Source organism: Schistocerca piceifrons, chromosome 2 (genome assembly GCF_021461385.2).
Source record: "Schistocerca piceifrons isolate TAMUIC-IGC-003096 chromosome 2, iqSchPice1.1, whole genome shotgun sequence".
NCBI classification, from domain to species: domain Eukaryota; kingdom Metazoa; phylum Arthropoda; class Insecta; order Orthoptera; family Acrididae; genus Schistocerca; species Schistocerca piceifrons.
The window spans coordinates 33545891-33560711 of NC_060139.1; the positions used below are offsets into that span (position 1 = coordinate 33545891).

The 14821-nt window shown below is 38.8% G+C and overlaps 1 protein-coding gene across 4 annotated transcripts in view; it reads right to left on the reverse strand.

Moving 5' to 3' along the window:
* The window catches only part of LOC124776391 (protein CLEC16A homolog), a 256003-nt gene that overhangs the window by 140289 nt on the left and 100893 nt on the right, over nucleotides 1-14821 (reverse strand). For all 4 annotated transcript variants that reach the window (XR_007015616.1, XM_047251363.1, XM_047251362.1 and 1 more), the window contains exons 11-12: nucleotides 12794-12916; nucleotides 1698-1852 (exon numbers count right to left, since the gene is read on the reverse strand). Coding sequence is in view for 3 of the 4 variants with exons in the window: in XM_047251363.1 (XP_047107319.1) it covers nucleotides 1698-1852; nucleotides 12794-12916 (278 nt within the window). In the remaining variant the exon portion in view is untranslated. The remainder of the gene's footprint in view (nucleotides 1-1697; nucleotides 1853-12793; nucleotides 12917-14821) is intronic.

A 14821-nucleotide genomic window follows, 5' to 3' on the forward strand; every position in this document is an offset into this window, starting at 1 on the left:
AAAAATAATGCACTAACATTTACGCAAAAACCTATAGAGTAGGTTAAGTTAGTAAACACTAGTCTACAAGTAGGAAAGACAGGTGTAATTCACTTCTTTGCAGAAGTTCGAGGGCTTCCCAGAAAGTAATGCACTGCACATTTTTTCTTCAACAATTCTTAATTGAAAATAACGAGAATTACACACACGAAAGATTGATGTTTTATCTACACGCCCTATTTTTCCATGTAAACTCCATCCCATTCTTTGTCCTTCCTCCAGCACGAAACAAGGGCGAGTACGCCCTGTCAGTACCAATCCTTGTCTTGGTGACGAAGCCAGTGCTTCATTGTGTGAATCACCTCCTCATCATTCTCAAAATGTCTTCCATGAATGGCACCCTTTAATGGCCCAAACAACTGACATCATCAGCTTGCTGCAACATGTCAGATGTGACAGCCGTGGATGGCCTCCCAGACCGCTGCAAATCATGGAGCTCTGCTGAACTGCCTTCTGATGACCTCACCCTCTGTGCCTACCGACTAACTGTACATCTGTTTACAGCAGATGCTCCATAGACTTTGCACAAGCATTTGTGAATATTCCCCACAGTTTCTTTCTCTGCAATTTCTTCAATGATGGCACATTGGTTGTAACGCAAATCACCTACAGATGCCATTATGAAACTGTTCTGCAGCTACAGTATCTGTCGAAAGTGATAGAAACTTAGCACACTCACTCAGGAGACATCAAATAATACATACGTACCATTTCGCATTCATAGCATTGTTTTCGGCTGAGAAAAAATAAGTGGTGCATTACTTTCTGGGCAAACCTCATATGTGAAAACAGACTAAATTACTGTGTATAAAATAGAAACTGCATCTTTTCAACTACGAAACAGCTGCTATACTGCATACTGACCGAGTGAACAGTACATTGTCTAAAAGTGATTATTGAAATAGTAAGTACTAAATATTTGCTTAGCTTACCTTAAGAGGCAAAATCAATAAATACATACATCTTTGCTAAAATAATTTAAAGTATTTCATACCACTGAGCCACTAAAGTACTTACATAGTTATATACATTTTTCATTTTTTCTTACAAAAAGTCAAACGATTTTTCAAAATTATCTCATATGTATGTTGTGAGATATGAGTGTTGACATATTCATGCTTAGAACAGTGACATTAGACTATCATGTAATGTACTCATTGCCAGAAACAGAATGAAGTACATTTTCCACAGGGCAATTAATTCATCAGCTATAGAAGTGGATAGATAATATTCCAAATACCCAAATAAAATTACTAGCAGCCAGCTACTTCACTTTCAATGAACAAATAATGGTACTGGATTATTTAACCACTACATGCGCAACAATAACTAGTAACATGATAATGGTAAGACCAAATGCCACATGGATAATTACATTTCTAAACAAAATAAATGACTGTGACTGTGTTATAATCTCTTTACCAACAGTTGGCATAAACCTCAATTGATGTCATAAATCATTCATTCATAAAATACTTTAGGTGACCACAGTATACTACCATAAAAACAGTGACTGTGTTAATGACACCTAAATGGTGAACCACAAGACAAAATATGAAAAACTAAAATTAAAAAAATGGACTACATACAATTTTATAATTCTTACTTTCTGCAACAGGAAATTAAATGCACTGTAGAATTATCAACAATATCTATACCTTATAAAAATTTCTCAGGAGAGCAACACTTTCCTCTTTCGCTCCTTCAATTGCCGCCAAGTGACCATCACGGAGGAAACTTTGCCCATTCTTCATCACTAGCTGTATTAGTAAGCGAATACTAAGTTCCAATGTCACAAGTCGTATTCGACTATCTAAAGATACAGAGAAAGAAACAAGTTGAGTAACAATACCATTTAATAAGTATAAGAGAAAGTGAAATTGGGTCATACTGCAAAGTCGATATTAATAATTACCATACAACTTAACAGGATGAAATAACAAAGTGAAAATATGAAAACTGAGGGAAGTGAAGAAGACACACTTCCTTTTTTCTGATATTTCCTTCATGTTCTATAGACAACTACATATCTTAAAACAGTATAAATGAAATATATGACAATAGTATTAATAACATAATACTACAAGTGTCCTTAATGCTTGGATGCCATTTCAAAATATTCACACACACCATCCAATAGCACATGATAAGCTCTGATTGAAAGCTACTCCTACTTACGGAAAACTAAGTACTTACTGTATTTCTATATGGGCGTGTTTAGACATTCCCCAATAGCAAGTATGCCATCTAATGAGTTCATTACTACAATCCCACTTTCACACAAGAAGCCATTCCTGTTTCCTGTGATCAGAAAGATTTTTGTAGCTATATAGTATAATTGCAAAGCTAACAAAGTCAGCAACGGAGTCAGAAGAGCAACTGAACGGAATTGATAGTGTCTGGAAAAGAGGTTATAAGATGACATTGAGAAAAGTAAAACAAGATAATGGGATGTAGTCAAAATTAAATTGGGCAATGGTGATGGAATTAATTAGGAAATGAGACACTGAAAATAGTAATGAATTTTGTTATTTGGTAGCAAAATAACAGATGATGGAATGAAGAAGAGAGCTGCTTGTAATGTGTTGTCTCTTCCCTGGTGCTCCCTCGGACTTGATGGCAGCCAAGTCGGGCGCGGACAGCAAAGAGAGCACCCAGCGTCCTCTGGTCATAAATACTGCTCAAGATCCTCCATTACGGCAGTCTCAGGTAGACCTGAAGAAGGCAACGAGTTACGTGGCCGAAATATTGTGCCAGTGCGACACAAACATCCGGCAGTAGACCCGATTATTCCACATGTCAAGATCTCGCCGGGAAAGCCTGAAGAGTTACAGCAGTGTATGTGTTCAAACAGAATGCGGTTGTCTTGTTTTCTTAATATTTGAAACAGTACCCGTGGTCTCAGACTTCCGGATCAACTTCCGAACTGATGATTCAGTTGGAGCAGCATTACATCTGGGTGTCACACACAATTCACGAATGGCTGCTGTGGGATTTTCACTCTTTTTGTAATAACTTTTTATCAATTGTATGCATTGCTCAGTTGTCATCTGTTCCATGATGAAAAGAAACTTCAAACAACAATGCTCACCATACAAAATTTGTCAGGCTACTAATGGGAAGGATCGCAGAAAACAAATGTGAAAAAACCATGGCTACCAACCATCATATGACGAAATGGCACAAAATTCAAATTCGTCCTTCCTTCCTGGACACCTGTTAGAACTATAGACAGCAATAACAACTTCTCATATCTTTTAAAATTTTGAACTTCAGGGAAAAGCACAGCATGGCAGAAAGGCCATGAGACTTTTACTAATGCATGTGTGAAGGACTTTCTCCTTGATTTGACACCTGAATCCAGTTTAGGGACAAACAAAAGAGTACAGAGGATGCACACTTCCACCTCAGTGGGCACAACAATAAGCAGAACTGCAGAATTTGGGATAACAAAAAAAATCCATGAGTGACTGTGGAGGATAAGATGTATCCACAATGCATCATGACTGTGTGGTGTGGGTTCTGGGTAGGACTGATTGGCCCATACTTTTTCAAAAACTATGAGGGAGCTGCTGTCACTGTGAATGGCGACCATTACCAAAAATGCCTTCTGATTGGATTTTCACTCTTAGTGATGAAAATGATGATTTTTGGTTTCAACGAGACAGTGTGACATGTTACACCTCCCATGAAATGATTGCTCTGCTGAATGAAGTTCCCTCAAAAAATTCTCTCTCTGCATGGCAACCAGGAGTGGCCTGCCACATCATGCAATCTTGTGGCCTGTGACTTTTTTTGTGGGGATTTGTAAAATCAAAAGTGTACACAAACATATCACAAACCGTACACCAATTGAATGATGAAGTTAATAGGGTTATTACCAGCAGCCCACCAGATGTTTGTGAATGTGCCATCAAGAACTTCAACATACGCACTGCTCTTTGCCATGCAGGCTTGGGTAGTAATATAGAGGATATAATTTTACATACGTAAATGGGAGAAGGTGCTTAATGTGTCTGACACACACACACACACACACACACACACACACACACACACACACACACACTACATTTTCAATAAATTTTCTATGTTCTACGGCATTTTAATATTCGTCCCTAGTTCGCAGACACCCTCTACTTGTATTAACTTAATGCTGTATTTCTGTACCTGTATTATCACAAATAGAACATAGTGCCTCAGTATTAATGGCACATGGAACAAAAACTTTCTTTCTGGTATTTTGTTGAAAACTGACATTTTCGAGGCGATGGCTGTGTACAAAATACAAGCTAAATCTTGCAAACAGCTAATATAAACTACATCAAATGCAATATAAATGTGAGCAGTCATTTGAAGATGAACCTCTTGGTTCAAATCCAGTAACAGCAATATTAGCATTAATAAATAGCATTATTAACAACAGCTAGTTTCTGTTTCCTTTTTTGCCAAAATTAGCTTGTAAAAACTTGCTTATTGGCACTGTGGACCACTCAGTTTTTATGGTATAGAATTTTGAACATTCTTAATAAAGTATTTATTTTCTGATTTATCTCATTATTTTTTGCAGTGATATGGTGAGCAACACTATTCTGTGATACCAGAATGACTCCTCAGTTTTTTGGATACAACTCAGTTATGTACAAATAAAGGTACATTGTTTTTACATTCTCCAGGCAAATGTCAGGTTTGGTACTTAGCACATTTTCCATTTACACTCTTCAATTATTCCTCACACAAAGGGCTGTTTCAAGTGTTCTCAGACTGTGTGTATTCTCTATATTGAGATTAAAAGATTATGTTAATATACAAGCATACAGTTGTTGAGTGAATAAACACTACATAAATATTTGGGCTGCAATCCTTGTACAGTCCCAGTACTATCTTGCCCTGTCCTCTGGCAACGATTCATCTATGTGAATAACTACAAGTTGCACCACGATTTTAATCCCATGTTGATCTGTAGGTCCCCCTATTTATTTCTAAGTCAGTCTGTCAGCCAGCAGATCGGAGAAAAGCAAGCCATATTATGTCCAATAGAATCAACTCCTGTGATTATCAAATCAAGCTTCAGAATGGATGCAGAAATCTGTGCAATCAAGACAAAAATAAAATTCTGAACAAAAAAATAAAAATTAAATAAATATCATCTTCATGTCATCTGAAAACTCAGCAGCTGCATGCAACAATAAATGATCATCTCGTATCAATGCTCAATGAACATCAAAGTTGTTTCTCTACTGTCACTTACTACAAATCTCAACCAAAATATAGCATACAGTTATTGAGAAAGATTTCCTAGAAAGAGCATAGTACATTAGATATTATGACATGGAAACTGATGTTTTTGAAGCAAAATACATACCATCTTCAAAAACAGAATTATCCCGCAACAATTTTGGAACATTTGGTGAAGGAAATTTATAAAAGGTTTATTAGAGCAATGTCAGGAAACACTTAATCCTGACATATGATAGAATTTTTATCAGTTGCGGCAATGTCAATTCTCTAGTGTATATTGTTTTAATGGAAATAAGTTACGACTGTCTGTGCTAAAAGATTATAAATGAAATAACATAGCGTAAAAAAGAATGAACTGATATTTCACTTCTGTTTGTTTGTGCAAGCTATGCCTAGATGTGCAGTGTGTCGACAATAATAATTTATCACTATTTAAGATACAACTCACTGTTTTTTTTCCCTTTTTAAATCTGATTTAATAAACAGACTGGCTTTATTTTACAAATGTCAATAAATATAGAAATAAGTGTTATTCATATTAGGAAAAAACTGTATCAGTTTCCTTGTTCCAATGGAATTTTAACCACACACATTTTTGGCATTTGGAAGGAGTGTTGTGTGTTGTCCAATGAAAATTACATCTGAAGCCAATGAAGGAAGTAAACAAGTTTGTGTTATGAACAGAAGGCATTAAAGATATTTTTTTCATAGTGGATGAATTCAATGTAATATACACTCCTGGAAATTGAAATAAGAACACCTTGAATTCATTGTCCCAGGAAGGTGAAACTTTATTGACACATTCCTGGGGTCAGATACATCACATGATCACACTGACAGAACCACAGGCACATAGACACAGGCAACAGAGCATGCACAATGTCGGCACTAGTACAGTGTATATCCACCTTTCGCAGCAGTGCAGGCTGCTATTCTCCCACGGAGACGATCGTAGAGGTGCTGGATGTAGTCCTGTGGAACGGCTTGCCATGCCATTTCCACCTGGCGCCTCAGTTGGACCAGCGTTCGTGCTGGACGTGCAGACCGCGTGAGACGACGCTTCATCCAGTCCCAAACATGCTCAATGGGGGACAGATCCGGAGATCTTGCTGGCCAGGGTAATTGACTTACACCTTCTAGAGCACGTTGGGTGGCACGGGATACATGCGGACGTGCATCGTCCTGTTGGAACAGCAAGTTCCCTTGCCGGTCTAGGAATGGTAGAACGATGGGTTCGATGACGGTTTGGATGTACCGTGCACTATTCAGTGTCCCCTCGACGATCACCAGTGGTGTACGGCCAGTGTAGGAGATCGCTCCCCACACCATGATGCCGGGTGTTGGCCCTGTGTGCCTCGGTCGTATGCAGTCCTGATTGTGGCGCTCACCTGCACGGCGCCAAACACGCATACGACCATCATTGGCACCAAGGCAGAAGCGACTCTCATCGCTGAAGACGACACGTCTCCATTCGTCCCTCCATTCACGCCTGTCGCGACACCACTGGAGGCGGGCTGCACGATGTTGGGGCGTGAGCGGAAGACGGCCTAACGGTGTGCGGGACCGTAGCCCAGCTTCATGGAGACGGTTGCGAATGGTCCTCGCCGATACCCCAGGAGCAACAGTGTCCCTAATTTGCTGGGAAGTGGCGGTGCGGTCCCCTACGGCACTGCGTAGGATCCTACGGTCTTGGCGTGCATCCGTGCGTCGCTGCGGTCCGGTCCCAGGTCGACGGGCACGTGCACCTTCCGCCGACCACTGGCGACAACATCGATGTACTGTGGAGACCTCACGCCCCACGTGTTGAGCAATTCGGCGGTACGTCCACCCGGCCTCCCGCATGCCCACTATACGCCCTCACTCAAAGTCCGTCAACTGCACATACGGTTCACGTCCACGCTGTCGCGGCATGCTACCAGTGTTAAAGACTGCGATGGAGCTCCGTATATCACGGCAAACTGGCTGACACTGACGGCGGCGGTGCACAAATGCTGCGCAGCTAGCGCCATTCGACAGCCAACACCGCGGTTCCTGGTGTGTCCGCTGTGCCGTGCGTGTGATCATTGCTTGTACAGCCCTCTCGCAGTGTCCGGAGCAAGTATGGTGGGTCTGACACACCGGTGTCAATGTGTTCTTTTTTCCATTTCCAGGAGTGTAGTTTTGGAGTGTAAAACAAGTTACAATTTCACCAGATGGTATATTCATGATGGTACTTATGACAAACAGCATGATGACAATGAGGGCAGCCTTGCTCACAAAACAGCCATTGATAATATCTTTATAGAAAAGGCCAATGAACAAAATTATATTACAAAGCCAATAGTCAATGGCCTCTCAGACCATGACATGCAGTTCCTTCTGTTAAATGTTAATACTGAACAGGATATAAAATCTGTTAAATCTGAGCTCAAGACGGTAATCAATAAGCCAAAAATTGATTATTTTAGGACACTCCTCAGAGACATTCACTGGACTGATGTTTACAGTGCTCATGGCATGAATGAAAAATATAACACTTTTGCTAATAAAGGCTTACCTTATTTGAACACTGTTTTCCCCCACAACTAACCAAGGCTAGAGCAAGGTCTACAAAGAAGCCATAGATTACTCAAGGAATACAGGTATCTTGTAAAACAAAAATAAAACTGCATCTTCCAATTCGAAACAGTTCTGATGTTGATGCAATAGCACATTACAAGAAATGCTGCAAAATATTAAAGACTGTAATACGGACATCAAAGCAAATATATTACAAGGAAATGTAGTCATATAAGATAACAAAATAAAGACTATATGGGATATGGTGAAGGAGGAGACCAGTAGAACCAGACATGAAGAGGGGCAAATAGCATTAAGAGTTAATTATACATTGGTGACATATGTGTATAGTGTTGCAGAACTTTTTAACAAACATTTTATAACTGTTGCTGAAAAGATGTGGTTGTCAGGTTGATGGGGTTGTCAGGTTCTGTAGATGCTGCCATGGAATACCTAAGACCAGACATTTCAAGTAACTTCCATAATATGAATTTGACCCTCACTACCCCGGCAGAAGCAACATCCATTATAAAATCTTTAAAATCAAAAACATCTAGTGGGTGTGATGAAATATCAAAAAAGTTAATTAAAGAATGTAATTTTGAGTTAAGTAACATATTAAGCTATCTGTGTAACCAGTCGCTTATCAGTGAAATATTTCCTGAATGGTTGAAATATGCTGAATTTAAGCCATTGTTTAAGAAGTGTGATAAAGAAATAGTGCAAATTTCCATCCAAAATTTTTAGAAAAGGTAATGTACAATCAGCTTTATAACCATCTTATCACAAATAACAAACTGTCAAGGTTGCAGTTCAGATTCCTAAAGGGTTCTGATATTGAGAAGGCTATCTACACTTACAGTGAAAATGTACTCAATTCATTAGACAAGAAATTGCAGGCAACTGGCATATTTTGTGATTTGTCAAAGGCATTTGACTGTGTAAATCACAATATCCTTTTAAGTAAATTAGAATATTATGGTGTAACAGGAAATGTTGCAAAATGGTTCAAATGTTATATCTCTGGCAGGAAACAAAGGGTGTTATTAGGAAAGAGACATGTATTAAGCTATCAGATATCATCCAACTGGGAACTAATTACATGTGGGGTGCCACAAGGTTCCATCTTAGGGCCCTTACTTTTTCCAGTGTATATCAATGACCTTTCATCAGTAACATTACCAGATACCAAGTTTGTTTTATTTGCCAATGATACAAACATTGGAATAAATAGCAAATCAAGTGCAGTCTTAGAAAGATCGGCTAATAAAATATTTGTGGACATTAATCACTGGTTCCTAGCCAATTCTTTGTCACTTAACTTTGAAAAAACACGATACATGCAGTTCAGAGCTTGTAAGGGGTGTCCCATGAGTATATGCCTAACATATGATGACAAGCAGATAGAAGAAGTGGACAGTGTTAAATTCATGAGCTTACAGCTTGATGATAAATTCAACTGGGAGGAGCACACCACAGAAATGCTGAAACATCTAAACAAATCTCTATTTGCAACATGAATTCTGTCAGGCATAGGGGCTTTAAAAATGAAAAAGCTGGCATACTATGCTTACTTTCACTCCATAATGTCATATGGGATTATCTTTTGGGGTAATTCATAAAGTCAACCTAAAGTTTACTGGACACAAAAACATGCAATAAGAGTTACATGTGGTGTGAACCCAAGAGCATCCTGCAGAGGCCTGTTTAGTGAACTAGGGATACTAACTACTGCTTCTCAATATATTTATTCCTTAATGAAATTTGTCATTAAAATATATCACCTTTGCAAACAAACAGCTCAGTTCATGGAATCAATACTAGAAATAAGAATAATCTTCACAAGGATTTAAAGTCACTTACTCATGTACAAAAAGGTGTGCATCATTCAGGAACACACACTTTCAATAACTTATCAGCAACCATAAAAAGCTTAACAACCAATGAAACTCAGTTTAAGAGAAGCCTAAAGGAATTTATGGGTGGCCAACTCCTACTCTACTCATGAATTTCTCAGTAGAACCAACTGATTTCTTTGTGTGTGTGTGTGTGTGTGTGTGTGTGTGTGTGTGTGTGTGTGTGTGTGTGTGTACAGTACAATCTAACTTCTGCACCATTTCAGTGCAGTAATGTGTTCATTTTTATTACGTTATAAATAAATAAAAACTTTTTTTTTTTAATTTAAATTCAGTGCATTAATGCGATCTTAGTAAATGTGTGTTGCAAAATGATCCTTTCATATAGTGTTCATTAAAAAATAAATAAATAAAATGACTATCCTAACACTTGGGACCTGTGGACGGTACATTAGCTTATTTATTTGAGTTATAAATATTTGTCATGTATTATTGTTTTTCTGACATATTCTACATCCTATAGGACCTCCTCACTACGGATCAATTGGAATGAAAGTAAATGTAATCTAATCTAATCCTGAGTGCAGATTTAGAAGCAAAGTCAGAAATACTCAGATTTTGTAGTGCAGTTGCAGCACACTCCCATAGACCTGTCCACTGATGCAAGAACACCAGTAAATGTTGCGACCCTGCAGAAGTGCCCAAGTTCCTCACCATTATTATCTGATGCCTTCGGCACAAGCCACTGATAGCAGAGTGATTGCCCATGCCCATGTTCACATTTTTCAATTCAGGTTGCTTCCTGGGCTGTTTCGCACCTACTTATGAGATCTTTTGCTGCTCTCTGGACTTTGCTTACACCTAGCCAGTCACTTTGTGAGATCCACAATCATCGACCACAAGAACTGCCTGTTCGTTCCACTAGTCTCTGCTTCAGCATCGGTATGAGTGATCATAAACTGCGTTCTAACCATGCAGACTGGGACAGAAAAACTGCAATTATTATTAAAGAGCAGAAAGGCTTTAATTTTTGATATTAATAACTTTTCAGTGCTGGCACTGTGACAGTAAGCACTGTAGCTATAATATTAAGGTAAAATGTACTGTTATATGAATCCTGTAGTGAACAGCCATTAGTCTCAGATGACCTGTTACAAAAAATTCTCTCTTCTCGAATATGAAGGTAGGGTTAAACAAGTGTCTCTCTCTCTCTCTCTCTCTCTCTCTCTCTCTCTCTCTTTCTCCCAACAACAAGAACTGTTAAACCAGTATCATGACATACATGTAGGGACTTCAGAAAGTAAGCTTCACATGTTGTCCCATGCTAAGGCCACTGTGCAACAAGAGTGACACGTTGTCAGAAGAGAGCATATGTTTCCAGTTTCCTGCAGAGAAAGTTCTGCTGCAGTATGGATAACAGGTGCAACACAATTCAAAGTTCAGGTACGTGGGATAGTACAATTCATGTGAGCAAAATGTATAAATTGCTCATAGATTCACCATGTTATTCTGGGGGTATATGAATCAAATCTCACATTTCATACAGCCATAGTGAAATGGTACCAGCAATCTGATTGAGGACACACAGACGTGTGTGATGCTACGAATTAAATGACTGGTTCAAAAAATGTTCAAATGTGTGTGAAATCTTATGGGACTTAACTGCTAAGGTCATCAGTCCCTAAGCTTACACACTACTTAATCTAAATTATCCTAAGGACAAACACACACACACACACACACACACACACACACACACACACGCGCACCCGAGGGAGGACTCGAACCTTCGCCGGGACCAGCCGCACAGACCATGTCTGCAGCGCCATAGACCGCTCGGCTAACCTGGGGCGGCAAATGACCGGTAGAATGTTTTGACCACAGTGTTCAGAGACTTGGAGATTCTGTTGAAAAATACCAGTGTTACTTTGAAGTGTAGCACAGCTTTCAATAAAAGTTGCTGGGTCTGCCATAATAATGTGTAACTTCCTTCTTGAGGTTCCCTTGCTGCTAAATACAGGAAACAACTAGAGTTCTGTAAATGGTTGTTTAAATGAACTATAATTTATAAAGGCCAAAGTGCAATATATAAATAATATTCACTTGGAACATAGAAAGTAACATACAAAACAATGCAAATGAAGTTTTTGAAAATACACGGATGTATAGTCTTCAGAGAAAGTGAAGAGAAAAGGGTAGGTCTAATCACTGTAAAAACTCGAATAAACATAGCTGTAGGACTAAAAACAGAAACTGGACATGTACAACACAATCATACAAATAATATTTACAATACAAAAAAATGGTTAGTGTACAAAACAGCAGCCCAGCATAATGGAAAGTGATTAAAGAGAGGGAAGTACAGAAATCAAACAAAATATACAAAAGGCAGTAGCACACAACTGTCTGACAGCATGGATGATGTGAGAGCTCAAGGTTTGAGAGCTCCCAGCTCTTCAGTAACAATAATGTTTCCTTTTCCTCTATCACTCATCTGCAGCCAATCATCTCCCTCCACATTATTTTTGTCTTCTGATTCTTCTGAAGATAGAACTTTTGTTTTGATGATGATGATGATGATGATGTTCGGTTTGTGGGGCGCTCCACTGCGCGGTTATCAGTGCCCGTACAAATTCCCAACCTTTTCTCAGCCCAATCTCGCCACTTTACATGAATGATGATGAAATGATGAGGACAACACAAACACCCAGTCATCTCGAGGCAGGGGAAAATCCCTGACCCCGCCGGGAGTCGAAGCTGGGACCCTGTGCTCGGGAAGCGAGGGTGCGACCGCGAGACCACGAGCTGCGGACAACTTTTGTTTTGAGCAGCTCATTACCAATTACATTGTCTATTAGGGTTTTTCCATTTTCTTTTTCCCCCCTCAAAAGTACCAATCTTTGTATCAGCAGAGATAAGAATAATTATCTGTCAACTGTAATGTGAAAGATTCATTATTAATCAACAGTTTAACATTCAAGCCACATTGTTCTCATTCTCTTTTTTCCATTCAAATAATTCAAGACCTTTCTTCTAGTAGATGATTTAGATCAGCACTGTCTGTCTGGTCTCTTATTTAAAATCTAACATTAATCTCTAAAAAATAAAATGTTACTCACTTGACTGGCAAGCTTGTGATATAATTTTAATGAGCTTCTCAACTAGAAGAACATTGTACCAGTGTCGAGTCTCTGGCTTCTCTGAAGGAAGCAGAACCGTGTCAATAAGTTCTTCATTTACACCTGAAAAAAGGACAGTATACTGCAGTGGAGAAAAAGAGAACAAAAAATCAAGACAAAGTTGGAAGAGACTTATCTCACTCTACGCAGCAATTACACGAAAAATTATTTTTATCAAATTTGTAATACTGAATTGACATACAATTTTCTAGATAAATATCTAACAACATGCACACAATAAAGTTGTAGCACAAATATTTTTCCATGCTTCATAAAGAACGAATTCTGTCCTTGGAGAAATTAATACTTAAGCAGATAAGTAAAATTCTAGGCAAAGACAAAATTGACAAAAATGCTGAGCATCACAAAAATGCTGAAAATCAGCTTTAGCATTCATTGCTGAAAATGTATAACAAGATGCAATTTTACAACAAAAATATGATGAATGAAATTGTAGATTTTATGTGCAATATATTCAAACACATTTGTGGAAATTACAACACCCAGAAAGAATGGTAGGAGTGAAGCAAAATTTAAAGAATGTGTTACACAGCAAAAAGGGGTTCATGTATCAGACTATGTAAATGTAGAACCCCTTTTTTTGCATGACTAGAAAGATAAGTGCTACAACAACAACTCATCAACCTATGACTTGAGGTCAAACAGCCCACAATTATTGGTATCTTGGAAATGGGTTGCACAGTACATACTGCTATGGCAGTGATGCATTGTGGAAACAGTAGATAGAAGACAACTGTGTGTGGTGAGGAGCCATAGCTAGACTACAGTGTGATCACAGAATGTAGGAAACACCACCTTGTTCGCATGGCTATAACGGATTTAACAGCCTTGTCCACAGTGTTGGCTAGATGCTGGAGCACCAGATAGGATATGAACCTCTCTGTATTGATGAATCAATCCACTTGTTGTTCACTGGACTGGCGGCATGTTTGACAGTGCATCAGCCTCACACTGTCTAGAAACCACAAACTCCTCAGACAGTAATGAGTACACAAACACCCTCACCAGCACCCTAAGTGGCAAGCCATAGTATTTACCCCAAATTGAGGTCTGAATGTTCACATAAACTTCTCTCACCAAACATCTGTGGACTTAGCAACTCGTTCATCACAGTCCTATAGCAACCACTGCTGATACGATGTTGACTTGTAGACAAACCACGTGAAGGGAGACGAAACAGGATCATATCCAAAACTTCACATTTTGTTGAATGTTATTTAGAGGCAGTGATCGCAGCACGTGTGTACTTCACACCAATTGGAATTCTCCGAGACAGATATAGCATACAAATTGCATTCCTAATCATTTGCATATTGTAATTTGTGTAATCTCAGGAAAATAATAGTTTACTTGGGAAAACTATAACATTACAAATAAACACAAAGGCTGGCCATACCTATCTTCATAAGGCTAAGATCCAGTACTGCTGAGCAACACATTTAAAAGTGAGAAAATTATTTCTAACTTTTGGAACTATTAGTTTTTTCCTAAGGGAAGGCGGTAGAATAGTGGTAAAATTTAGAAAGGAGGGGCATGTCAATCAGACCCCACAATGAGAAGGGCACAACTTGTGTGACAGGTACACAGCAAACAACAAAAAAAATTTTTTTTTCCCTTTATCATCCTTGCAACAGGTGTCTTCCTTGCACCCCAGTGACATGCATCTCTTTCTAACCTTCCCCAAGCAACCAGTCTTTTCTCCTTGAGGATGTAACTAATAGTTCCAAATGTTAGGAATTATTTTCTCACTTTTAAATGCGTCTATCGACCGAACTAGAACTTCATCTGTTGCATGTCAGAACTGTCTCTTTAAACATTATCTGTGATGTAGAGTTCACTTCAGTTATATACACACTCACAATGTTGCAATTTTCACATTGGAGTATTATGTTGTTCATTCATCAGAATAAAAATAACGCATGCAGCTGGTGCCATAACTGCCCTGTA